The 27,754-nt window shown below is 44.7% G+C and overlaps 1 protein-coding gene across 2 annotated transcripts in view; it reads left to right on the top strand.

Moving 5' to 3' along the window:
- fbxl17 (F-box and leucine-rich repeat protein 17) overlaps positions 1–27,754 on the top strand; it is a 201,164-nt gene that overhangs the window by 44,092 nt on the left and 129,318 nt on the right. Inside the window, exon 6 of one of the 2 annotated variants that reach the window (XM_062543652.1) lies at positions 22,156–22,263. In XM_062543652.1, coding sequence (XP_062399636.1) covers positions 22,156–22,263 — 108 coding nt within the window. Of the gene's footprint in view, positions 1–14,805; positions 16,257–22,155; positions 22,264–27,754 lie in introns of those variants that run through there. The other variant, XM_062543653.1, reaches the window with a different exon arrangement.

Here is a 27,754-nt window from a genome sequence, read left to right as displayed (position 1 = left end):
CACACACACGCGCGTACGCATGCACACATGTGTATGACACACATGGCGGTTGGAGTGAGCGGCATGGTTGCTGTGTGCAGAAGGAGATAAGCAGACAGCGAGTGAGAAGTCATCCGTCTCTGTGTCTCTTCTGGCCTTTAGCGCTCCCTCCATCTCTCTCTCTCTCTCCTGCTCTCTCCCTCCATCTTTCTCTCTCCCTCCATCTCTCTCTCCCCTGCACTCTTCTGGCCTTTGGCGCTCTCTCCATCTCTCTCTCTCCTGCTCTCTGTGGCCTACTTTCCCGTTTCAGCTTCCCATTTTCCCCATATCCTCCCTCCGTTGCTCTAATATTCCAGTGTAGTCGTCTGCTGCCATACTCCATCAGCCGGTGCCGTGCGTGTGCTGCAGTGGAGCCTGGCGACCCGCTCTCTGCGCCCTCTGAGCCTCTACTCCGTGCCTCTACTCCGTGCCTCTACTCCGTGCCTCTACGCCGTGCCTCTACTCCGTGCCTCTACTCCGTGCCTCTGGAGGAGCGCCATACCAGCCTCTGGAGAAGAAGTACGAAGAGAAAGGATGAAGTGATTAAAGGGACATGACAACTCCACTCCGTCCGTTCCAGTAAACGACTGCTGTCAGACAGAGATGAAATGGGCCCTTCATGGGACACGACACTTTTATTGCCCCCCCCCGCCCCCCATTCCTTTGTTTATGGATCACTTTGAGAATGCAGCTCTTTTGCAGCGTTTTCAATAAGCCTCCCATCATGTGTCCATCTCCACAATCAGACCCAACAGGAGCTGCCTTTGGTTTAGTCCAGTCAGGGAAATGGAGCGCCCACAAAGGCTCACTGTTGGGAGAATCAGACAGCGCAAATCATTGCGCTTTTCATTCTGCAGGACAGCAGCTAATTGATTTGTTTATTCTGCTTAGAATAGTATTTGTGTTGCATTGCCCACAACACGCCATATGCATAAGCTATGGCTGTGGCTGTGACTGTAGCTGTGTGTGTTGCTCTGTGCTGATCAAGGGAACCCCAATGAGAATATGACACCTTCAGAGGGTGCTATTTAAAGAGTAATGTGTTTTGGACTGATTATAACTGAATAATAGCAAGGTGATGCATTTTTAATTAGTAGTTCACGCCATGCCAAGGCTTTTCAACTTGGCCTTGGATTATTTGTGTTTTTGTCTAGTCTTCACCAGTCTAGCCGACGCTCCAGAAAGCGCAGACTGAATCAGCCACCCTGCTCCCCCTCCTTTTGCCCTCTTTTTCATTTGCCTGCTTCCCTGGTTCAGGTTTTCCCATGGCCCTTGGATGACAGTTTGTGTGTGCTGTCTGTCCTCTAGTGTGTTATTTGTCTTCTCTAAAAGATGCTGGAACGTTGCTGTGTCTGACGTGGCGTGGCGTTGCGTGTCTGTGTATATGTCAGACACCACAGCGAGCAGACGTTGTGTACGCTGTTCTCTCAGCAGTCTCCTTTGGCGCCCAAACTGTTGACATGATGAAAGTGTGAGCAGATAGATTTTTGTTTTTCAGGCTCAATTTCCCTCATGTGGGACGCGTGAGCTGACTCTCAAACGACAGCTTCTATCCTCCTCCGCCAACAAAACACACAAACCGACATGTTAGCAAGCAAACTGAAGGGCCCGTCTGCATCTGAGCCGTGTTGTGTCCGTTGGTGTGAGCATTTGAATACATGAACGGTCATCATGGTGGTGTGGATCATGCCCTGACTGACACGTGCTGTGCGGGTCAAAATGGCAGCTAAACCGTGGCCACCTCTGGCCTTGTAGCTGCTGAGGGGTGTAATATGGTCATGACCTGTATCTTGCCATGCTAGCACAAAAGATACATTGTTCTTATTCGTGTAAAGCTGTTTTTCAAAGTGTGTTTGTGCACTCCATTTCTAAATGCATGTATTTGGCCTCTCGCTGTGATCCCAGGGCTTCCATCGGGGATTTCCCTGTCTGTGCTTTTTTCGAGCTGAGATCTGGAGTGCCATCACACCCACAACCCACTTGACATGGCGAGCATTAGGAATGCATTTGGTTTGGAAAGCGAGTCTTTTTGCTTTTTCATCTAAAGGAGTGTTGAGTGAGCTCAACCTTTATTGTGCAAACACCACAAAGGGTCCCGGCTGGCTTTACCCATGAGCACCACACAAACAAACAAACAACAAACAAGCAAGAAAGCAAGCAAGCAGACAAACAAAGCGAGCATTAGTATTTGTGCTGTTGTGTGAGTCAGACGGCCAGCAGGAGGAGGAGAGGGCTAGTGGGCATTGAGTGGTCTTATGAGAGAGAGGGAGGGAGGCGCTCACCAAGGGAAAGGCCAGGGCTGCTCTGTGGGAGGATGGATGGATGGATGGAGGGATGGAGGGATGATGGAGGGATAACAGGAGGACTGTGCCAGCACTCCCACACGAGGGCCATCATCTGACATCCCTCCCTCCCTTTTGCGTCTGAAAGTGAAAACAACAACAACGCGAACATTAAAAGAGCACGGCCATATTTACTTACGATATATGGAAAGGGGCTTGTGTTTAAGATGAGAAGGCAGCTGGTGTTTTTGATTGATGTCTGGAGACTGGGAGATGAAGAGAAAGGAAAGAGTGGAAGACAGATTGAGCGGCCAAGCATATGACTGCTCCTTGTCTTGTGTGTTCTGTTTTCTCAGCGAGTTGCTTTAGCAGACCTGCACCAGCTCCCAGTACTTTAGAACTGATCATTAGAATGAGCCTCTCTCTCTCTCTCTCTCTCTCTCTCTCTCTCTCTCTCTCTCTCTGCGCCTATCCGTCTTTCTCCGGTTGATGAAAAGACAGCAATTGATGTGCAATTTGGACGCTGTCCTCGTGTGCTGAGCTTTCATGTGGGGCTGTGCGCTGGCTAGTGTATTGTGCTGTAGGGGGGCGCCGGAGGTCCCATCAGTCGTCTGCTTATTGAAGGAGCCCTGCTCCCGCTGCCTGGTTAAGCTCCCGTAATGAGGCCCACACTTCAGCGTGGACTTGAGGGACCCCTAACGCTGAATATCGCCCCGTCATCTCTTCTCCTCTATGCCTGTACCTTGTTAACTCCCCCCGCGCTGTCTGGGGCGCACTCACCTACCAAGGGATGAGGGAGAGGCACAAAACAAAAGACATTCTCTGTGTGTGTGTGTGTGTGTGTGTGTGTGTGTGTGTGTGTGTGTGTGTGTGTGTGTGTGTGTGTGTGTGTGTGTGTGTGTGTGTGTGTGTGTGTGTGTGTGTGTGTGTGTGTGTGTGTGTGTGTGTGTGTGTGTGTGCGCGCGTGTGTGTGCGCGTTGCTCACTGTGACAAAGTGCTACATTTCCTCTGGATGCTTCTTGCTCCTGCTTGGTGTCCATAGACAGGCGCATAGTGGGCCGAGTGTTTCTTTTCCACTCTTTCTCTCTCTCTTTGTTCCTGCTCTCCTGTTCTCCCTCTCCCTCTCCAGCACTCTCTCCCTCTGTTCTGCATCTCACTGTAGCGTCCCTCTCCCGGGCGCTCCTTCTCAGCGGTGTGTGTGTGTGTGGGGCGAGAGCATAGCCGTGTGTCGTGCGGGAGCCACAGGCACATTCTGCTTGGCTCTGCACTTCTGCAAGTTGGCCCATATTTATTTATCTGGAGACAAAATCCTATAGCGCCAAGATCACAAATATTACAAGAGTCTGTATCCCCCTCGTCTCTCTGTCTCACTCTTTTTGGTTGGGTTTGTTCCTCTCTGACAGGCTGGTGTTTGTGTACTCCACTGTTGCACCCGCCTGCTGTAGTGGGCTGCTCTGGGGCTGATGCACTACTCATTTCAGCTGCGCTCACAGGGATGCTGTGGATGTTAAGCACCCCAAATATTTTCATAAATGATTTTGTGTGTGTGTGGTGTGTGTGTGGTGTGTGTGTGGTGTGTGTGTGGTGTATGTGTGGTGTGTGTGTGTGTGGTGTGTGTGTGGTGTGTGTGTGGTGTGTGTGTGGTGTGTGTGGTGTGTGTGTGTGTGTGTGTGTGTGTGGTGTGTGTGGTGTGTGTGGTGTGTGTGGTGTGTGTGGTGTGTGTGGTGTGTGTGTGGTGTGTGTGTGTGTTTGTCCGTCTGTCTGCGTGCGTGCGTGCGTGCGTGCGTGCGTGCGTGCGTGCGTGCGTGCGTGCGTGCGTGCGTGCGTGCGTGTGTGTGTGTGTGCGTGTGAGCGAGAGGGAGAGGGTGAGGGTGTTGAATGCATATGAACGATTGATTGCGTTTCTCGGTGGGATAATATGGTGCTCCTCTCTCTGAATAGTTTTGTTGCTAAGGGATGCTGTATTGCAAGGATGAGAGATGCGCAGCCATATAGTGTAGATTAGGAGCCATTGCTGCAGAAATGATGTTCTTATTGTCTGAACTTGTGCGCCTCCATCCACTGTAACAAGCATCCAATGAGCAGTGCTGCCCACTCCGCCCGTCCGCCCTCTCCACTGCCATTAGCATGCGCTGCACTGGGGCGCTCTGTGAAGCTGATGTTTATTCAAATATTATTCAGCCCCTTTGTTTAATTTCCCCCTTTTTCTGTAAATTATTCAAACACTCTAAACACAATAATGCAATCAGAACATGTTCAAGGTCACTCACTTTTCCCTGCTGCGTCCTGCCACTCTTTCCCTCCCTCGCTCTCTCTCTCCTTCTCTCACTCTCTCTCTCACTCTCTCACACACACACACACACACACACATACACATACACAAACACGTCCCTGCAGTAGACTGTGTGCTGAGGTTGTTAATTATTGGCTTTTTGTGCTTCTTTTAATTGATAAATATCCCCAGTGGAATAATTAAGGCATTGAGGGAGCGTGGCGTGTCACATGGGTTTGTGTGGGCTGTGCACAGTGCTAATAATGAGAGCGCTTGCCTTTCTCTCTGCCCTGCTCTCCCTCCTTAGTTCACTCCACACAGCACCAGCTCACTAAACTCACCCTTCATCTCAGCAGAGTGACCACAAGCTTGTCATGTGGGCAGGACTAACTCGGAGTGCACGAGGAGGGTGGGACTGGTATTTCAGTAGGTAAAACAGGACCTTGAGGCCAGTTCTCATATGCAGTGTCTATGGTGTGGCGAAGCATCCTTTGTGTTTTTGCTTTTCTGAGCGGAGCATCGCGGCATGTGTCACAGGGTAACCTCACAGTTTACTAAGTGATTCTGTGTTTTCAGCGTCTGGTGCATCCAAACAGCTTGGTTTCCAGTTATGTCTAAGGATTTGTACCAGACTCACCAAGTTGAGTCAATGTTTGTAGCCCTGTGACATTACAAGCTGACTTTTCTCTAATAAACGGCACCTCTTGTAAACAAAGCAACTACTTGCTGCGATACAGCACTGCTTTCTGACATTGTTATGCTTTCCACGATCACTTGATCAAGTCTTATTTTCATCATTTTGACTTAGTCACAGTCGAGCGTCTCAGAATGTTAGCTGGACTCCTCCTGTTCTGTTGCCAGTGGTCACTAGTGGTCTTCCACACATGCTCATATGCACTGTGGCCAGTGTTTGATCTGGAGTAGGATACGGAGGAAAACTCTCTCTCTGGTTATAGATCTTCCATCCCTGCTACTGTATGGATCTCCCTGCCTCTGCATTAAGAAGGCCAGCCACCACACACCAAATGATTAAACCCACTCAATCATTTCAGCTCTGTCTGGCACCCCAACCCCCACCCATCCTCTCGCTCACTCTCTCCCTCTTTTTCTCTCTCTCTCTCTCTCACACACACACACACACACACACACACACACACACTCACCCTTTCTCTTTCTGACACACACTCTCGCTCACTCTCTCTGACACACAGACACACACTCTCTCCTTCTTTCTCTCTTTTTCTCTATCTCCCTTTCTCTTCACTTTCTTGTCTGTTGTTCCTTCCCCTCACTCCTGCTTCTGTCCCTCCACTCTTTGCTGTCACCGTGCACACAAAAGCACCGCACCACACCGCACCACACCGCACCACACCACACCACACCACACCACACCACACGCGGTGGCGAGTCACTCCTCTAATTGGCACTCAGAGGGACCAAGTGCTTCTCCGAGGTCTGGCAGCTCGCTGGACTCATCTTTTAGCAGCTTCCTCATCGGCCAGTCCGCACACCTAATGGACGACATCTGTTGCCGGGGTGATTGGCGAATATGTAGACCAGCGCGGATGCGTCCGGCAAATGGGCAGAAAAGGGCCCAATTAAGGGGATTGATGGTCGTCTGGGTAACCCCGCTCCCCCTGTGTGTCATCCATCTCATTGATGAAGTGCTGCAGATCAGTCTCACCCAAAACCTGTGTGTGTGTGTGTGTGTGTGTGCGTTTCTGTGTTTGTGTGTGTGTTTATGTGTTTGTGTTAGTGTCTGTTTCTTTGTATTTGTGTGTGTACAGTACATGCTTTTTTTGTGTGTATGTATTTGTGTGTGTGTATTTGTGCTAATGTCTCTGTTTCTTTGTATTTGTGTGTGTGTGTATTTGTGTGTGTGTGTGTGTGTGTGCGTGCGCACGTGCGTGTGTGTGTATTTGTGTATATATTTTGTGCCTGTTTGTGTTAGTGTCTGTGTATATGTATTTGTGTGTGTGTGTTTATATTAGTGTCTATGTCTGTCTGTGTGTGTGTGTGTGTGTGTGTGTGTGCGCGCATGTGTGCACATTATGTATTTTTGTGTGTGTGCAGTATGTATTTTTGTGTGTGTATTTGTGTGTGTGTGTGCATGCATGTGTGTATATATTTTGTGCATATTTTTGTTAGTGTCTCTGTGTCTTTGTATATACAGAATGTGTGTGTACATGCTTTTCTTTGTGTGTGTCTCTTTCTCTCTCTCTCTGTGTGTGTGTGTGTGTGTTTATGTGTTTGTATGTTGCTATCTGTATTGTTTTGAGCTCTGTACTTTTGTCTGTGGGCCCTTTTCTTTCATTTAACAGCCTGAGTGTGTTTTTTGTGCGTTTGTGTTAGTGTCTCTGTGTTTGTATGTGTGTGTGCATGCTTTTCTTTTTGTGTGTGTGTGTGTGTGTGTTTGTGTTTGTGTTTGTGTTTGTGTGTAGCTATCTGTGTTGTTTTGAGCTCTGCACTTTTGTCTGTGGGCCCTTTTCTTTCATTTAAAAGCCTGCTGTTCATACTTTACTGAGTGTGTGTGTGTGTGTGTGTGTGTGTGTGCGTGTGTGTCTCATCAACCTCTCAGGCACTGTGACCCTCTCAGGGACAGTTCCTCCCTCAGCTCTGGTTGTGTAGCGTTAGCGGCAGATGATGAGTGGCTCTGTTCCTGGCCCCATGTAAATGCCTGCTTTAGGGCGAGGGCAGCTAGATCGGAGCTGCTGTCTCAGTTCCAGTGTGATTAGAAGTCGATAAGGACAGGGGATGGTCTGGTGACCGTGGTGATTGGAGCGCCCGAATCTCATTCTGTCCATTTCAACACCACACACACACACACACACAGGCGACAACACGGGCATGGCTCTTCTTCACCAGGGTCCACACCCATCGGTGTGTGAAAGATATTTTGAAATAACCTTGGGCCTGGGTCGGGGTCTCTGTTTTTTGATTTGTTGTATGCATTGATTTTTGTTCACTCCAACTTCTGTCCGTCCCATCTTGTGCCCCCCCACTGTGTGAGAGGGTGGGGCCTGGGAGGAGTGAGGGGCTCTGGGAGCCCTGTGTTCCACTTCACCAGACCTGCCGCTCTCTTTGGAGCACAAATCAGCATTTCTGCTGTGGGAATGTTGAATAAGTCCATCTGCTAGAAGAGTGCCTTCATCCTCCTAGCATGCTTACCCTCTCAAGTCCCGTTTAGGTGACCTCCAACACCTCGCTCTTCCATCCTAGTGAGTGTGTAGCCAAATGACTGGCTCTTAGCCTCAGTCTCTCTCACTTTTAAATGCCTATGGCATTAGATTCTTTAGGCTTCATCAGCAAGGGCCTGTTCAACGTACTCCTCAGTCTTTAAATGCTTTATCCATATAACGCCTGATGAAGGGCGTCCAAAAGTGGTATCTTTTGTGCCCTGTTTGATAACGCTCACGTGTTTGATAACACTTCATTTTGCATGTTTCGTTTGTCATCACCTTTTGTCATCAAGTGTAGTAGAAATTTTGGATTACTAACAAATCTTATGTTTTAGAAGTGAATACTAATTAACATTTATTACATAGAGGTGATTTAACATTACATTTTCATATATTATTTGTATGCTTTTCTATACATTCAATACTGTGCATCAACTTTTCTTTGTCTGTGGTTTGCTCTCTCCATGTCATGACTTTCTAATAAAGGTCATGCGACCCCCTTTTGTCACGAGCTAAGGGTATTCTGCCTGAGGCAGTAATATTAGGAAGACCCTGACAGAGAACATGCTACGAACAGAGAATGCTGAGGGATGTATATGTATTGTATAGACCTATTATCTTACTTACTTGGAGTGCCCACATGACTTGCGTATGGTGTGTGGATCACATGCTATGTCCAAGAAGTGTTCATGTATTGTTGTATTTTTGCATGTATGTGGAGTTTTGGGAAAGACCATTGTACCCATGTGATTTCTATTACCGCAATGTAACTAACCATGTATAAGATGGGCCTTGCCCTAGAGATCTTCGAACAGTGTTATCAGAGCTATGATGTGGCTAGTGACCTGTTCCCGGTATCGTCAATAAACCTGCAGTGTTTTCTCACACCTGAGTGTGCCTGGAATTTTTGACCACATTTTGGTGACAGCGGTGGGATACCTAACTTCGAGACGCAGTGGTGAAACCTGGACGGCGAAGGACCCAAAAACAGCTGTACGGGAGATCTATTTTTGATCTTGGGACAAGACCGTGGAAAAAAGGCAACGACGCCCGCGGGACCCATCCTTGCCAGAGGGGATCATCCTGTGCCTTGGATACGGTACTGCCGTGCTCCGTGGTCACGGGCACCTTGGTGGTGAGTGTAGCGATTTTTTCTCTACCTTTCAGTAGTTAAAAAATAGGCTTGTGTTGTGTGTGAACCGGGGTGCCACCGAAGCAACTTGCTCTGCTTGTAGGAAGGCAGAAAGGTTGGCTTGTGAGCACAGCCGAAGAGCAATCGATAAAGGATCTGCTAAGAAAAGCAATCAGAAGGATTGGCTTAAGCGCTTGATACGGGGATTGGATCGCTTGAAAATTGCTGCTGTACACTGATATTTTTGCTCTGTGTTAGGCGTAAGGTCATTGGCTAATAAAAATATAAAGGGACACTGCCATGGGGACTAGTAATAGTAAAACTGTTAAATTGCCCAACGGTATACATAATCCTGGATGTTTAAAAGACATGTATAAGAAATATGGACCTGAATGTGTGGATGAAAGTTTATTGAATAAGTGGAATAGATGGACTGAAGGGAAATTTCCTTTAGATGGTACATTAAGTTTGGATAGGTTAACTGAATGTAGGGCTATGATGGATAGAAAGGCTAGGCCTTTTAAGCATGATTTGTTTGTAAAGTGGGAAAGAGAAGCGAGGGAAAGAGAAGAGAAGAGAAAGCAAGTTATGGAACAGAGAAAAGTAATGGAACATCAAAAGCAAGTTCAGAGAGAGAGAGAGGGTTTGTGCGGAGCTATGGACATTTCAGCTGAGGTCTATGTGCAGACAAGTAACACTGACTCTCCAGCCCCTGTAATCCGTAAACCTCCCCACTATGATGACACATGGGCCCCAGTTTATCCACCTCTTCCGCCTCCCCCACCACCACCTCTTCCACATCCACCACCACTTCTCCAAGAACTCCCTGCACCACAACTGGCTGAGGCTGCTCCTGCCCTTAGGCAACCACCAGTAGCACAACAACCACCAACACCTATCAGACATCCAAGAGACACTAGAGGAACAGGAGTGGAAAGGCTAGGCTATGCAGGAAGGGGACTGCAGGTAGTTAGACGAGTGTTACGTCTTGATGATGATGTTGAAGAAGAAATGTTTCACTTGGCTAGTCCTGATCTCCCTGGCGAGAACTTCTATCTAGCTAGTCCTGACCTCCCTTCTCATGTGTTTCAAGCTCCGATTATCCAAATGCCTGGTCAAGGAGGAAATTTGATTGATGTTGTTAGACCTTGGCTCCCTGATGAAATGAAGTCTGTAGCTGCAGCTCTACCTAAGCCTGAGGAAGGCATAGAGGCATTCATAGAAGCAATATTGCGCATGGACAGAATTTATAAACCCACCACGGCTGAAATGGCGGCTGTGTTAGCCCGAAAGTGTGCCCCACATTGGTTGCAATTGAGAGAAAGACTGCCTGATATTGACCGTATTGCCCCTGCTGTTGCAGCAGACAACAATGTTAATCCTCCTATAGTGGCTGTGGCATCAGGAGAGGACAGATATCAGCAAGCTTTGATTGCCGTGTTTGCTGAATTGCGTGCTTGTTATACAGCTACTGAAGATTGGACTAAAATGGCCATTTCTCAGCTAACAACAGAGACTGCTAGAGAATTCTTGGGAAGAGTTGCTACAGCTGTTAATAAACATGGGGGAGGTAATACTAACCCCCAACAGAGAATGGCTTTGGTCAGACAGTATTTCATTCTTGGAGGAAAGAAAGAAGTCATTGATTATGTAAAGAATCATCTTGTGACGTGGAGTATGGCTGCTCCAAATGAACTGTTGCAGTATGCTGAAAATTATGAACGGCTTAGAGAAAAGATTGAAACTAGAAAACAGGATGCTCTTCAAGATGCTGCTCTCAGTTTCTATCAGAAAAGTGTGGAAAGAAGTGAAAATGAGGCCAGAGGTCGACAGCGTTTTCGGGGACGTGGGGGAAGGGGAGCAGGATTTAGGTGGACTGAGAGAAGCGGTTGTTGGAATTGTGGAGACGTTGAGCACATTGCAAGAGATTGTCCGAAGTCGGGTGATTGGAGACAAGACTGGGGTCGATCACCACAGCGACGCCCTCAGGGTCCTGTCTGGACACAGCGTGGAAATTCTGAATAGGACAGGGAGGACTCTGAACGAGGGGCTCCGGGACCCCTTACCAACACTTCTGTATCACCCTTGGAACTTTATCCCCAACTGACTTTGAATGCTGCCGCACAACCTAAACTGATTCTCTCTCTGAATGGTATTGATGTATCCTTTTTAGTTGATACAGGAGCAGATGTTAGTACACTTGGAATGAATGATAGTTGTAAGTTTTTGACATCCAAAAGTAAAAGAGTTATATATGTCACAGGAGCTTCAGGCCAATCAGTGGCAGAACCAGTTTCTACCCCTTTAGTGGTTCAATATGAACATCAGACAGTAGAACATTCCTTCCTTCTAAGCAGTGTTTGCCCTGAAAATTTACTAGGCCGAGATCTAATGTGTAAATTAAATCTGACACTTTTTCTTTCTCCTCAAGGAGTAGGTTTAGAAGGCCCTGTTTATCTTTATTGTCAGAAAATCAACCCCACATGGATAGGATATGAGTGTAAAGACATTGGTTTAGCATTAAAACCTCCGATCTCGGTTCTAGGAAGACTAGAGACCCCCGAGCAATATCATTGTACAATAGCATGTTTTCAAGGCTCTGCAGATCAGCCGTCTGTGAACGCGTGGTACCAGATAGGAAATAGTATTGAGACTATTGATATGGCCGGCATTTTGACTTCTAAAATCTACTCTGCAGCAGTAGTAGACCTGTCTTCAGGTCTGAAACCTTTGTTTGCAAACCCAAATTCTTATCCACATGTTGCATTAGAAAAAGCCCAAGGAAATTGGATTGATTTAGGGCCATTTGTGAAAGCGTGTGTAAGTGCTAAGGATTGGACAGTGGTCGAAGAGACCCCAAATTTGTTTTATTCACCCTCGCAAGAGGCATATTTTTTCCAACAATGGTGTTCTTTGAAAGTCACCCCTGTGCAGAAAGAGCTCTCTGCATGTTCAACACCCTCATTAACCCAACCAGATGAATGGAGGGTTCTCTCTGTAAAAGAGAAAGCAGATCTGTTAGCCGCTGTTCCAGATAATCTCTGGGCAGCCGATAGTTATGACTTCGGTACTCTATCTACTGCTCAACCCTTGAAAATATGTGCAAAAACATTGCGTTATCCGTCGAAAGCTCAATATCCGTTGTCGAAAGAGGCTGAGCAGGGGATAGAGCCTGTCTTCAAATCATTGTTAGACAGAGGAGCTATTGTGCGTTGCAGTTCCTCCCCAGTTAATACACCAATTTTGCCCGTTAAAAAGTCTGATGGCACTTGGAGGTTTGTGCAAGATTTACGACTTGTTAACGACGCTATTTACCCTAGGCACCCTATTGTGCCAAATCCTTGCACCATCCTCTCTAGTCTGCCATCCACTGCGACGTTTTATTCAGTAATTGATATAAAAAATGCGTTTTTTACGATCAGAGTACATCCTGCCTCTCAATTTTGGTTTGCCTTCACCTTTAAGGGTCAAAGGTACACCTGGAGTCGTTTGCCAATGGGTTATACAGAATCACCTTCGGTGTTCAATGAGGCGTTAGTGGCCTGTCTGACACAATTTACTCCACCGGCAGGAAGTGCTGTTATTTCTTATGTAGATGATGTTTTAATTGGAAGCCCATCAAAAGAATCATGCCTGATTGACACGGTGGCATTGCTGAAATACCTGGCCAGGGTGGGACTTAAAGTCTCTAAAGAAAAGTTGCAACTCTGCCAAGAGCAAGTCAAGTACTTGGGTCATTTACTTACTCCTGGCTGCAGGGCCCTGGATGCGTCGCGCATCACTGCAATTACTGCCTGTCCGAGACCCAGGACAAAGCAGCAATTGTTAAGCTTCTTAGGAATGATTGGTTATTGTCGTGCTTGGATTTTAGACTTCTCGGAGAAGGCACAACCTCTCCGAATGTGTGCGAATGCTTGTAAGAGTTTGACTGACATTGTGACTTGGACTGACGACTGTGAGACTGCTTTTGTGATTTTGAAACAAGCTTTAGCTTCAGCTCCAGCTTTGGGATTGCCTAATTATGATCTTGATTTTCATTTGTTTGTGTGTGAAAAAGGAGGTTACATGTCAGGAGTGTTGTGTCAGTTGCATGGTGGACAGTATAGACCAGTGGCTTACTTGTCAAAGAGATTAGATCCGGTAGCAAGAGGCTGGGTGCCTTGTTTGAAGTCTGTTGCAGCTGCTTCAAATGCAGTAATGGCTTGTGCGGATCTAGTGTTGATGCATCCTTTGACTGTTCATGTTCCACATGATGTGCATGCATTGCTTTTACAAGCAAAGACGTCACATCTTACAACTGCCCGCCTCCTTTCGTACCAACATGTGTTGTTGACCTTAGCACATGTCACACTTGTACGTTGTACTACTCTTAACCCATCGACATTATTACCAACCGCCGAAGATGGTGAAAGCCATGATTGCTGTGATGTCATAACCATTTGCACTAAACCTCGTCCTGATATATCTGAGGAACCCCTTACTAACCCTGACTTAGTTTTCTATGTCGATGGTTCTTCTTTACGCTTGGAATCTGGAGAGGTAGGAAGTGGCTATGCAGTGGTGAATCAATTTGAAACGGTGGAATCTTACTCCCTCCCAGGAACTTTTTCTGCCCAATCTGCTGAGTTGGTAGGACTTTTTAGAGCTTGTGTGTTGGCAGCTGGTAAATCTGTTTGTATATATACTGATAGCCGTTATTGCTGGGGAATTGTTCATGATCATGGAGCAATATGGAAAGAAAGAGGCTTTCTTACGGCTACTGGTAAACCAGTACAACATAAAGAGTTCATTGTCTTGTTGCTGGAGGCAATTCAGCTTCCTTTGTCTTTAGCAGTTGTTAAGTGTGCAGCTCATACCAGAGGCACTGATGAAGTCAGTCTTGGTAATGAGAGGGCTGACTCGGCTGCTAAGAGTGCCGCGAAGGGGGGAGTTAAGAGGAGGATACCACCAGAGTTTTTAACACTTTCGAACAAAACACAAGTACTTTTGAATTTTCAAATACCAGATATAGTGACATCAGATGAAGCTTTAAAAGAAGCACAAAAATCTGTAGATGCAAAAGAAAAAAGAAAATGGAAAAATTGTAAAAAGAGTAATGATGATTTGTGGTTACATACTCCAACAGGTAGGCCTGTTCTACCAAAATCGTGTTTTCATATAGTTGCTAAAATCACTCATGGTTTAGATCATGCAAGTTCAACAGCTATGGTTAAAACAGTAGAACAACTTTACTTTGCACCAGGATTCACCACCGCAGCAGCTGCTTACTGTGATAGGTGCATTACTTGTCTGAAATATAACACCGCACCCACAGTGAGAACCCAAGGAGGGCATCACCCACCACCATCAGGACCATTTGAACATGTTATGATGGATTTTATTCAATTGACAAAATGCAGAGGTTATGAATATTGCTTGGTAATTGTGGATATGTTTTCAAAATGGCCAGAATGTTATCCTGTTAAACATGCCAATGCCTTATCAGTTGCTAAGGCTTTGATAAGAGATGTGATACCCAGATGGGGTGTGCCTAAAAAGCTTACTTCGGATAACGGTCCCCATTTTGTAAACAAAGTAATTGTGGCCTTGTCAGACAAATTACAAATTAACTTTAGGACTCATTGTGCATACCACCCACAAAGTGGAGGTGCTGTAGAAAGAGTTAATGGAATGTTGAAAGCTAAATTGACCAAAATAACTACCACAACTGGTATGGATTGGGTGACTGCTCTACCTTTGGCTCTCCTCTACCTCAGAGGCCGTGCATCAAGATCAAAAGGGTTAAGTCCATTTGAGATTTTGACTGCCCGTCCCATGCCAATTCCAGGTTTACCTTATCCACCTAATTTGGAAGATGTAGATGGTACCTTGTCTGGTTACATGCGAGAACTGATTGCTGCTCTTTCTTCTGTTTCTCAACAGGTGGCGTCGGCTTTGCCCCAAAGTTTCCTGGATACATACCCAGTGGAACCAGGTTCATGGGTGCTCGTTAAGGACTTTCGAAGGAAACAGTGGAATCACGAACGTTGGAGAGGACCATATCAAGTTTTGCTGTCTACACCCACTGCCGTGAGAGTCGCGGAAAGAGACTCTTGGATTCATCTGTCACACTGTAGAGTGGTGAAAGATCCGGAACACTATCTGAACTGACTGGTGACTCTATGCTCGAGGTTGACCAGTGGTGGTTTTGGCAAACTTCGCCAGTAGGCCTTTGGATATATATTCCATCGGGGATAAGGGAAGTGTTGCAAGATCCTGCTGTTTTAACCTGCATTACATCTAAAAAGTACTGGACTGTAAATGAAGTGAACCAAGGGAAATATGTTTTGATTCTTACCTATTTTACTAAGTACACATGTGAAGTCATTCCTTTGAGGAAGGGGAAATTAATTAAGTGTCCATTAAAATTAGCACATCCAACAATCCATCATTCAAATCTGTGGTGGATATTGAAAGCAGAAACAAGATATCAGTATACATTAAACTAGCACTGTTTTATTTCCAGTTTAGCTAGATATTCATTCGTTGGACAGTTACCTGGGGCGGGCCTTAAAACCCAAGCCAGCTCTGCTGTTGAAGATAGAATAGAGTGTTTGTTGTTTTGTAACTGGGAGTAGAATGGGGCTAGTGGTGTTATTCTGCGTGTTCTTACTGATTATGTCTTCTTCTCCAGAGGAGGAGATATGCGGTACTAATAAAGCTTGTGAACTGGCTTTCCAAGCTAGAACAACTGTAGCAGGTAGAAATGAGACCTGCTGGGTGTGCCAAGAAAAGTCTTTTCAAATGCGTGTTTTTCCCTACAGGACTTCTGAAGATTCTGCATGTTCTGCATCTCGATTGTGTACTAGCACAGATTGTCTTAATACAGTAGGTGTCACAGGGATAGAACAATTTGTAGGTGGTTCGTCCTTGAATATGATGCTAACATTAATGGATTCTGTTTGGATAAATAGAACTGGACAAAAGATTGATAGAATGATCAGTTGGACTTTTATGAAAAAAGTAAAGTCAGTAAAGATTAATTCTGAAACCCCTTGGCCCACTGAAGTTGCTAGAAGTAGAGATGTTGCTAAACCTTATGCTGTGTGTAACAAGACCAGTGGATATCTTTTGCGTGTATCAGGGTGGGATCTAGAAGTTGTTAAAGTGCCAGTCAAGAGAGGGATTGTATGTGTGACTGTTTTAGCCTACCCAGAGGATAAATCCCCTAGAAGGCATTTAGGACACAGTCAATGTCAATATTTTCTTAATGCAACATATGATACTGTTCATTTTTCACCAAGACGTCCTAGAGAAGTTGGAGAATGGGTTCCAGGCCTATGGCTTGGTGGTGCATATTTTCCTACTGTAAGATATTGTACCGTTCCGAGTGCAAGTTTTAATTTTGCTCTCCCTATGGGCATGTACTGGGTGTGCGGTAAAAGAGCATACTCATACTGGCCTGCTAAAGCAATAGGTACATGTTATATAGCAGCTGTTTCTCCTGCTGTTTGGACTTTAAAGGAAGACTTTTTTCAGGATACTTATCATCTTGGTAGACATTCACAACGAGCTAAAAGAGAAGTGATTGAGTTGCCCAGTGGTAAGAAAAAGTGGAAAGGGTATATTTTAGCAGACCCCTGGACTGACCCACTCGCAACCTTTGGTTGGTCTATTTCCTTGTGGACGGGTGTTGCGATTTCCTTGCAGAAAATTAATGGACTAGCTTATCACATGCAATTGCTAGCAAATAGTACATCATCTGCAATCACCCTTCTAAATGAGGAAGTCAGATCTATTAGAACAGAGCTTCTAACTCATCGTTTAGCGCTTGATCTTCTTTTAGCAGAGCACGGAGGACTTTGCCAGGTGGTTGAGACTTCATGTTGTTTTTTAGTGCCTGACTACTATGGTAATGTCTCCCACTATGTTAAGAATATTCAAGAAGCTGTTCCAAATCCACCTCCACCCATTACTTTTGAAAGTCTGTTTGCAGAAATTGCTAATGTGTTTGGAGGAACGACTTCTAGAGTTTTACTAACTATGTTAAAGGTAGTTTTGCCTTTTCTCATTCCAATCGTCATCTGTGTGATTGTGACTTGTCTAGGACAAATAGTTGTAGCTTTTCTGTGGAATAAACTCTTGCAGAAGCCCACAGGGACAAATTATGTTTCTGTGAATACAGCTATTGTTAACAATGATCATGTTTTAGTGCTTGGTGCCGAACCAAGTGAATCTGACTCTGAACCTTATGATGATATCCTACCTTACCCTGATACTGAAGTGTGAAATGAGTTTTACCCTGATATTATGACCCGGAACTGTTTTTGACGATGTTATTGGAATTGGATTTTTTTTCTTTATTATTTTCTTTCTGTTTACTAAAATTTCTTTGTGGCCTTAAGCCCCAAAGGGGGGAAAATGTAGTAGAAATTTTGGATTACTAACAAATCTTATGTTTTAGAAGTGAATACTAATTAACATTTATTACATAGAGGTGATTTAACATTACATTTTCATATATTATTTGTATGCTTTTCTATACATTCAATACTGTGCATCAACTTTTCTTTGTCTGTGGTTTGCTCTCTCCATGTCATGACTTTCTAATAAAGGTCATGCGACCCCCTTTTGTCACGAGCTAAGGGTATTCTGCCTGAGGCAGTAATATTAGGAAGACCCTGACAGAGAACATGCTACGAACAGAGAATGCTGAGGGATGTATATGTATTGTATAGACCTATTATCTTACTTACTTGGAGTGCCCACATGACTTGCGTATGGTGTGTGGATCACATGCTATGTCCAAGAAGTGTTCATGTATTGTTGTATTTTTGCATGTATGTGGAGTTTTGGGAAAGACCATTGTACCCATGTGATTTCTATTACCGCAATGTAACTAACCATGTATAAGATGGGCCTTGCCCTAGAGATCTTCGAACAGTGTTATCAGAGCTATGATGTGGCTAGTGACCTGTTCCCGGTATCGTCAATAAACCTGCAGTGTTTTCTCACACCTGAGTGTGCCTGGAATTTTTGACCACACAAGCACTCCCTACTGCTTGCTGATTGGTTGATTAAAAGCAGACGGGAGCGTAAGTGGCCCCCTCTCCTCCGCTGTACTGCACATATGGGGAGCAGGGACCCCAGCGCTGGCCATGTCAACTCTGGCTCTAGTCCCACTGTGTCAGATTAGTCCCACTGTCTAGCGCTCGCCCTCTCTCTCATTGTTGTCTGAGAGCGTTCAAACTCTTCTTCATGCGGCATTCCCTTAATCTCTCCTTTCCCTTTCGCTCGCATCGCCTCCTCGCCATCCTTCTGGCCCTCTCCTCTCCACTGATTACGTGTGTGTGTGTGTGTGTGTGTGTGTGTGTGTGTGTGTGTGTGTGTGTAAGAGAGAGATTATATTGGATTATATATTCACATGAATGCCTGTGTGTGAGAGCCCATGTGTAACTCTCAGCTGATAAAAGTGGCTTGGAGCTCTTTAACCTCAAATAAATGGTGGAGTGAAATAAGGAGGCACTAATTCCTTGAAGTGAAGCGCTATCTTTGGCCAAACGAGCGCCTTGTAATTCAGCACAGAAGTCTTTTAAGTCTGCACTGGGGGCCAAGACATATTAGTGAGTCTTAAGCGCGAGTGCGTGTATTCTGTCCACTCTGTTTAATATTTATCGATCCTCCCTGATATTGCCCTCATTGAATTAGGCCGCTGTAGCTACGGCACAGGCCGAGCCATCAGCAGGCTAATTTGGTGGGAAATGTAATATTAGCCCGAGAAGAGGCCAGTAAAGGGGAAAGGGCCTCGGCTGCACAGAGCCAATGAATGGCTGGTTTGAGTGAACCCTGTGACACGTGTATTGGATTAGTATATATCTGTTTTGATTTGACAGGGTCAGGGACTGGCCTCTCCTGTCTCTCACTCACTCACTTATATGGTCGGACTTGGAGCTGTGTCCATGTTTGTCTCTCTAAATTGACACGGACGATACGTTCTTGTAGACAATTTGATCAGATGCGCAGTCCTTTCTGGTTCACGGATATCTGTGACCTTAATCGCAAGCTCCGCTTTGTGAGTTTTCCTGTGAACCATTTTGCCAATCTGCATGACTGAAGGCTGTATTTTCTTTGAACTTTAAACCTACTGTAGGTCACTGCTGACTTTTTGTGGATCAGTCATAATGCATTTAGGCTGCGCTCTTTTTGAAGTTCACAAATTGTGTTAGTGTCAGTTGAAGCAGTTAGGCCCTTAGAGGGGTGAAGGCTAACGTGTTTAGTGTGTGATAGCTGACCATCTCCTCGCCATCCCTCCTGGCTCCTAAGGTGAAGGGGTGAAAGTGCAAACCAAAGTCATTTAAGCATCCATAGTCTCGCAGAGAATGATAATCAAGTTGAAACATTCTGAGAGGTAAAAGCTACAGGCCCAGTTGCCATTTTCCCCTCACAGATTCAACATATTAAAAGCAGCTCATCTATTCCAATCTAATGACATTCTGGATAGAAAAATGTTGGCCTCTGGCTAATCTGCTTGATGTGCTCTTGGAGTAAAGTACAGTAGGGCGTAAGCCCAGATTCAGAAAACCGAAGCCGAGGCTTAGACAGATCAAGCCCGCCCTCTTCAATCTGAAAAGTCTCGGTGGGCAGAAAGCCCAAAGCCAGCACATTCAGGCCCTAAGCTCCAGCAGGCACGGCCTCTCTTCTCTTCTCTTCTCTTCTCTTCTCTTCTCAAGCTGGGCTGGACGCCTGTCTGGACGCCTCTCTGAGGGGCCCGTGGTCCTCCGCCGTGTCAGCAGCCTGTGTGTTTGTGGAACGCTCTGTGTGTGTGTGTGTGTTTGTGTGTGTGTGTGTGTGTTTGTGTGTGTGTGTGTGATGGGCCAGGGAGGACATTACTAGCGCTCCTGTTATTTATGGCACAAATGAAAGGTTTAAAGGTCCTGCCTCCTATCCACACATGAATGACATCTTTCCGGGGCTTTCTTCTTCGTTTGATAGTGGTGCTTAAATGTACAAATCTTTTTTTTTTTTTCTCAGAAGCGTGCCTATAAAAATATCAGCTCGGGCATATTTCATATTAAAACAGAGAGTGTGATGAGAGCTTTATGGTGATGTATGAGGATATGATTCATTTATTGTGACGCCAGCCTGCTAGTCAAGGGAGAGCGGAGTGCTGGAGACCCACAGTACGAGAGAGAGATGTAGAAACAAAGAGGCGCGAAGACAAATGGAGCCACAGAGAGTGAAGAAAGACAGAGGAAATGCAAGAGCTCCTCACACGCGGCCTCTATAAGAGAGAGGGAGAGAGAGGGACGGCAGTGTCTCCACACGGCTCTCGTTACTTTCCAATTACATCTCAGCCACTCTCCCAGACACCAGGCAGGAACTCCTCTTCATTTCAATAGGAAACAGCCACCTTCGGAGCGGCACTTGTGTTCGCTTGAAAGGGCAAACAAGAATATTGGATGCTCTTTTGCTGCCATATCATATCAGAGCCCGCTTTTATCTGCTGGCTGTATTTACCTCTCTCTAGAGGAGAGAGTCACAGTATTAGGGGATTGACCTTACAAATAACAATATGGTGTACATTCAGTGTGACAAATTCTAATAGGCAGTAATGTGTTCTCACTGTCCTCCTCTCGTTCTCTCTCTTCCGTCTGTGGCGGGGAGGCAGGAAGAGAGAGACTCTGTGTGTGTCCATGTTCATCTCCTAGCAAACGCTTTCAGTTTGCTGCAAGAAGTAAACAAAGCTCTGTGTTGAGGGGGGAAAAAAAGATGATTCATGTGCTTTGATGTCTGTTGGTCTTTGTGATTTTTTTTTTTTTTGCATCTCAGTTCAATCTCACACACAGTCACTGATCTCATTGTTGGTTTTTTTTGTGTGTTTGATGAAGTGTTTTGAGGGAGGTTTTCCAAAGACTTTGCACCCCCTCAAAGGCATCGCTAATACAAAGAGCATGGCCTATTCCGCTGCATGGTTGGACACTGGTGTTTACTGAAAGTATTTGACAGTCTTGATTGGGTTGGGGAGGGGCGGTGGGGGTAGAGGACACACATTGATGTTCTGAAGGGCTCACAGGGAAAATGTTTCCCTGTTTATTGATCATAAATCCATGGGGGTTTATTTGCATTTCTCTGCTCGTGTTTGAACGAATGGAGACGGGCTGGCGAACTGTGAAGGGTGAAGGATTAAAGCTTCTCAATCATTTTCTCAGTCGCTTTTTGTCATTTTCACCCTCTACCCTCTCTCTCTGTTTCTCTATACCACCTGTTTCCCAGTTTCTCTCTCTCTCTCTCTCTCTCTCTCTCTCTCTGTTCCCCTCCGGCTCTGTCTCTCCATGACCATGTACAGGAGACCCACAGACTGGGAGCATTGAATTCCATGAAACCGCTCTGAGACACTAGAGGCAGCAGCCACACTCCTCTCCTCAGTCCTCCTGCTCTCTCTCCTCCTCTCCTCTGTCTTTCTGCTCTCTCTCTTCCTCCTCTTCTCCTCTTCCTGCTCTCTCTCCTCCTCTCCTCAGTCTTCCTGCTCTCTCTCTCCTCTTCTCCTCCTCTTCCTGCTCTCTCTCCTCCTTTCCTGGGTGTGTTTTGACCCTGTTTTCCTCATTCTACCCCTACTCTGTTTCCCTCCTAATCTCACTCCATCTTTGTGTTGCTTCACTCAGTCTTTCCCTCTTTTATCTCTCTTATCCTCTTCCCTGTCAGTCTCTCATGCGCCATCTCTGACAGCTTAGCCCCTCTCTCCATTCTCGTTGTCACATCTCTATGGTGCAGGCTGCTTTTCTGCCTCCCTCTTACCTGGATGAGGTTGGCCTAATTATAGTGTGGGCTCAGCCGGCCTAATCAGCCATGAATCTCACAGCAGGCTCAAAGCTCTTCGGCCACAATGTTTCACTTTCACAGAAGTTTATCTCAACTTCCCTTTGAGGCTAGAAAAAGACCTCGAAATCAGAGTATGTTTCTCTGTGTCTTTGTATTGGTGTTCCGATCAGTCTAGAGGATTTGATTTTGTGTTTTTATTTTGTTTTATTTTGTGTATAGTAGCGGTATGTTTGTCGGTATAAATCCGACAGCAATGTCGGCAATGTTACATTGCTTTACTGTGTAGAGATACAGTAGCTGCCGACGTGCTCTTTGTCCATTTCTGGTTGTCTCAAAAGGTGTTTCTTTTTGCCTGTAATTGCTTAATGTCATGGACATGACGTGGTCTCTAGTCACTAGTCTCTCCCTACCTGAATGTGGCCTTACTGTAGGTAATGGTGTACATGATGTTGATCTTTGTCTCCCTGTCCCCAGGTAACTGATAAGTCGGTGAAGGCGTTTGCTGAGCACTGCCCTGAGCTGCAGTTCGTGGGCTTCATGGGCTGCTCCGTCACCTCGCAAGGAGTCATCCACCTCACAGGGGTAGGTCACCCGTCACCTGGGCTTATACCATACGGCAAACACCTCTCAGCTGAGACTTAGGGAAAATTCTGCTGTGTATGATGAGATTTGTAACCTACTCATTCTAAGCTGTTGTTAAAAGGTTGATAATCTTAATGTTGGGCTGGATAGGAAAATAACTAGGTTGTAAGATCTCATCTGAGTGTGATGGGGTGAATATTATGAGAGCAGCAGTTCACCACCACCCTGCTGTTTGTAGATTAGCATGCTAATGAGGCCAGGGCAGCTTCACGCTAAAGGTTAGCCTTTCTCATACAGATAGATCAAACACTGAGGCTATAATTACAAGCACACATTTCCCATTTCCCTTTTTTTCTTGATGGTCTCCTTCTTTTGTTTTAACATGTCTCATCTCGCTGGGTCCTTGTTTGCCTGAAGCACTGAAGTCTGTTAATGGGATTTATTGTTAACGCTAATGCAGATTGTTCTTCTGTTGCATTATACCAATGTAATGATTCGTGTCCTTTTTTAACCTTTGCTACAAAGCAGTCATAGATGATTCAGGCTTTAATAGGAGTGGTCACATTAGCTGCTAAAGTATACAGTAGTCTTCAAGTCCACACACTTTCAGAAATTGATTATGCCATGCTGTCTGCAGATATTGCTGGAATTGCAGATGTGTTTGTCTCTCTTTCAAATGTCTATATAACTTGAAAATTAAATTGAAGATTTAAGTAATGGCAAATTATGCTTTTAAAGCAACAGTAAAGAGTTTTTCGTACTTTTAGATAATGTTTCCAAAATCATTTCAGCGGTTCATCAACTGGTAACAGGGTGAACGGCACTTCTGCTTTAATGTTGCGGCCCTCTATCGGCTATAACAGCACAATGTAACTTTACCAGATCGGGTAGCTAATCTGTAGTTCGATGAAATCAGACATAAGAAACTACAAATTTGACGTGCTTCGATGTCGCAATGCATCATATTTTCATAAAATCATGCAACATTCTCCACCGTGTCTGTGGACATCGTTATTTGCTAGATAAACAAATAGCGAGCATGTGAAGTGCTTTAGTGTTGCTTTAGTAGGGCCCTTATGAAATTCGTTTTTTCAAATTGTTTTTTATTTTATTTATTGTTCCATTTTTCTGTTCTGTTCTGTTTAAGAGTTGTTTTATTTATTTATTTTTGACTCCTAAACAGCATTCACCTTTAAAGCTACATATATATTCAAATATTCACAACTCCCTGTGCAAAAGTAACAGTGAAATAAATTAAATTGAATTAAATGGACATTTTGTTTTAAGACAGTCAGATGCGCTCGTCAGATGCATGGATCTCGTAAGATTCATCTAAAAATCACACTGGAGGAAGTATGAAGAGATGTGTTAATTGCGTTGCTGCTGTTGCTTATACACGGTTGTGCTTTCGTTTTGAGAGTCAGAGTCTGAGAGTATCTTATCTGCCTTAATTCACGGATGTCATTGTAAGTTTAATACGTTTATAGTCAGTTGAGTGTTTCTTAACTTTTCCGGTCCTGTTGGCTCATCAGAAGCTGCGCCCGCATCTAGGATCAGCAAACTCACATGGTGAATGTGAATATTCGAGATATGGTTAACACTGCCATTTAGCCAAAGCTTTGGCAGAAACCTTCCTATGCTAGCTATTCTAAGCTGAGAGACGAAGATAATTCCCTTTTCATGTCTAAATTCTGTGATTCAATCCGCGTTTCCCACATGTTGGAAATCATGGGGCCCTAATTAACCCATAAACAGTGATGGAGGATGTTCTCGTTTTGTTTGATTTAAATGTGTGTAAATGAACTGAGTGAACTGTGTAGGCCACACTTCATAGCTCTTCCCTCCTAGAGACTTCCATTCTTTCTTTCTCTTCTATTTGCTTGTGTCTGACAGTAATTGTATCAGTTACATTGTTAGTCGCCTCTTCATTGCCTCTCCTCTGCATCAAATGAGAAAAGTATTCCCTTAAATCAGCATTCAGCTCATCTGTCTGAGTAGTCTCTCTCATACAATAATACAAATATAGATACACACACACACACACACACACACACACTATTAGGGCAAATCCTTTATATTTCTTAACTTTTCTTTCATTTATTAAATGGCCATTTCTGACAAATGGACATACGGGAAATTAAGCTGACAATCTGTCAGGGAGATAGAGATTGAGTGAGTAGTTGATAAAAGCTGTTTTTGTGCTGCCCTTGGATAGGTGTGTGACTGAAGTTGATCACAGCACCCAAGCCTAGTGAAATGAGGATTAATCAAGTTGATTGAGTTCTGCCAAGGGTCCAGATGGAATGAGAATATTGTGTGCTTGTGTGTTTCTGTCTGTGTTCGTCTCGGTGGGTAATTTTTGTTTGCTTGTGCGTTTGTGTTTGTCTCTCTGTTTGCATACAGTATGTGTGTTTCTGTTTGTTGATGATAGAAATGTTTTTTATTGAAAAGTGATGCCGGGGAGCTCTTCAGGCTTTGTAATGGATACCAGGTAGAGGTTTGTCAGGGAAACTGGCACCTTTGTTGACCCTGTCGGTAATGTCACCAGAGGTTAGGCCACAGGAGTATTGCCTTTGTACTTGTGTACATGAATGAATGTGTGTTTGTGTGTATGTTGTCATATTTTCCTGCTCCTTCCGTGTGTGTGTGTGTGTGTGTGTGTGTGTGTGTGTGTGTGTGTGTGTGTGTGTGTGTGTGTGGCTGTGTCATGTGTGTGAAGCGGGCGGGTAAATGAGCTCAGGGGATATCCGTTTCTGGATGGCGGCGACCTCTGACCCCGGGCCTCTCCTGGCTCTTGTAGTGTGCGTTGATAAATGAGCGGCCCTAAATGAGCGAGGGAAGCAAGGGGGAGAGCTGAGGGGTGGCCTGCACATGCTGCCCAGCGCTGGGGGACGAGCTGTGGGGATGGATGGCTATAGCGCTTCAGCATGTGTGCTCTGTGCTCCACTTCCTGTCATGGATGTCTATGCCATGTGAAGGTGATTAGGAGCACCTGCCAGGAGCCTCTACACAGCTCACACTCATATGAACAGCTGCTCATGTGGTGCTTTATGCCATGTTGGTGTTGTGTGTGAATGAGGGCCAGTGTCATGAATATGGCCAAGGCAGTGTATTCATTCATCCCCTGGCGGCCTATGCTATGGAGAGGCAAGCCCTAACTAGCAGCTCTCTCTCTAAGAACCCCACACACACAGGTTGTGGCTCACGCCTGCTCCTTTTAGAAGATGAACAGCGGCTACAGCAGTGTCAGTGCCGGCCCTGTCTCTCCTAAATAGATCAGATAGAGGGAATGTCTTCCTTCCTCACTGCTGCTGTGAGCACACACACACACACACACCACATTTACTAGACATTTAGACATGTTTAAACGTATATTCCATTCCATTCCATTCTAGATCACGGAGCCTGCTCCTGAACACAGATGATGAACATAATATATGACCTTTGCTGTGGGGCTCAGAGGCATTCCCTCTCTTTGTTCTTGAGTGATCCCATGAGTGTACATGTAATGTTCCTTTACACTCACCTAAACACAAACATGTCATGCAGGAGTCACACAGAAGTCACACTGGCATATATCTTTTTCAGCAAATGTTAAATAAAATGCCAAAAAAGCATATGCATTCAAAAATGTAATTTATCCAGATTTAGAAATGGATCAGAATTTTGAATCTCCAAAAACAATGAAGAAGTTATTTTCCGTCTTCATTGTGTACTAGCATAACTTGATGCAGATTTTGAAAAAGCAAATGAACCCAAATGTGGCGTTGTTTCCTTGCACTGTGTCCTTATCTGCGCTCCTAGGACTAGGGAAGGAGCGTGCCCCTGGTGCCCTCTGAAGTCGACCCAGTGCCCAGCCATGGCCCCTTTGAAATGGAGGATTAGAATAATCATTTTATTCACAGCCAAGTCAGCTTTTTCTGCCAAGTCTCAGAAAAAAATTAATCTTTTTCTTGGCCTACCCTTTAAAAAGCTTTCAGAAAAGTGTGAGGTGTGTGTGCGTGTGTAATGGCAGAATTTATTTGTGATTTCTTTTAGGTCTTGTGTGTGTTCCTTTTGTGTGAGCTTTGACTCTGTGGGTATCTTGTTCAGCGGTGTGTGACTGGAGTCTATATGATGTTCCTTTTGTTGTCTGATCTTCGAGTGTGTGTCTGTGTGTGTGCCAGTGTGTGTGAATGTGTACCCAGCGCCTGATAGTGGCCCAAGATTGAACAATATAAGCACTTTTTTCCCTTAACACATTTTACACTTTCCATTTCACTGTCATATAAATTTGTCTTTAACCAGTCTACCATACTGAAGGTGCTATTTTTAACGTAACATTAATTCTTCAGAACTAACAATATGGTGGCGCTTCAGCTTTTTCATGCTAAACAATGCGAAAGAAAAGTTGAAAGATTTAGGACTTGGATGCCCACAACCGTAATATATTTTTTATATTTATGTCACCTATTCACCCATTTCTTTATGTTATGTACTGTACTATATAGAAAAGTCATATCAAATGCAACTGTAATATGTTTGTTTGTCCACTGAACAAAATGTAATGTGATATAGTGTAATTCAGTACTATATTAAATAATCTTGGCTATTGATATAAAATGCATCATAAAACTCTCTATTTTGTTGTACAATTATATATTATTACCATAATAATTGAATATAGTAGAAAATGCTCCAAAAGTAACTCCATCTGCTAGGCTCAAATATAAAAAGGCTATTGTGCATTTGAATCTATGAATCATTACAATTGACAAACGTTTAAATATACTGATTGTTAATTTTTACATTTATTTACGGAAAATGTAGTGACTAGTGATACTGGAATAGCTTGAAATATGTAGTTATTTAAAATGGAAATATAATAAATCAAAACATTCTTATCACAAGAATAGTGATGTAGTACAACTAAATGTTTTTTTTTTTTTTAATTAGATTCAATAACAAATTGAAGTGGAATTTGCATGCCATTTAATTAATACATTTGCTGTTAAATCTCACCAAATGTTTCAAGGCGTAAAAAGAGTGAATAACTTTGGGGTACAAGTCGTGTGTGTGTGTGTGTGTGTGTGTGTGTGTGTGTGTGTGTGTGTGTGTGTGTGTGTGTGTGTGTGTGTGCGTGTGTGTGTGTGTGTAAGAGAGAGATGGAAAGTTAATCTACTGATGTGATCTCTGATGGTGTATGTAAGGGTTCAACTGGCTTTTTTAGTTTAGTGAATCGGTGTTGTAGCCCAAGTTGGGAGCTGCCAAAGCACCTGTGCTTCATTAGAAATCCGACTAAAAAAGAGCAGCCCCAAAAGAGAGAGGAGGGAGGGAGAGAGGGAGGAAAAGTGCAGAATGTTGTGACGACTGTGTCACCTCTCCTCACACCTCGTCATTCTCAGGTTCAGCCAGGCGACGCGCCCACGCTAATGCTAATGGTCAGGTTGAGGGTCAGGCTAATAACCCTGTTCTGCTCTCACATTCACACACTGCTGCGGACACACACACA

This window comes from Sardina pilchardus, chromosome 8 (genome assembly GCF_963854185.1).
Source record: "Sardina pilchardus chromosome 8, fSarPil1.1, whole genome shotgun sequence".
In the NCBI taxonomy this organism is placed as follows: Eukaryota; Metazoa; Chordata; class Actinopteri; order Clupeiformes; family Clupeidae; genus Sardina; species Sardina pilchardus.
Note: the sequence above shows the minus strand (reverse complement) of the source record. Positions and strands in the feature narration are given on the sequence as shown.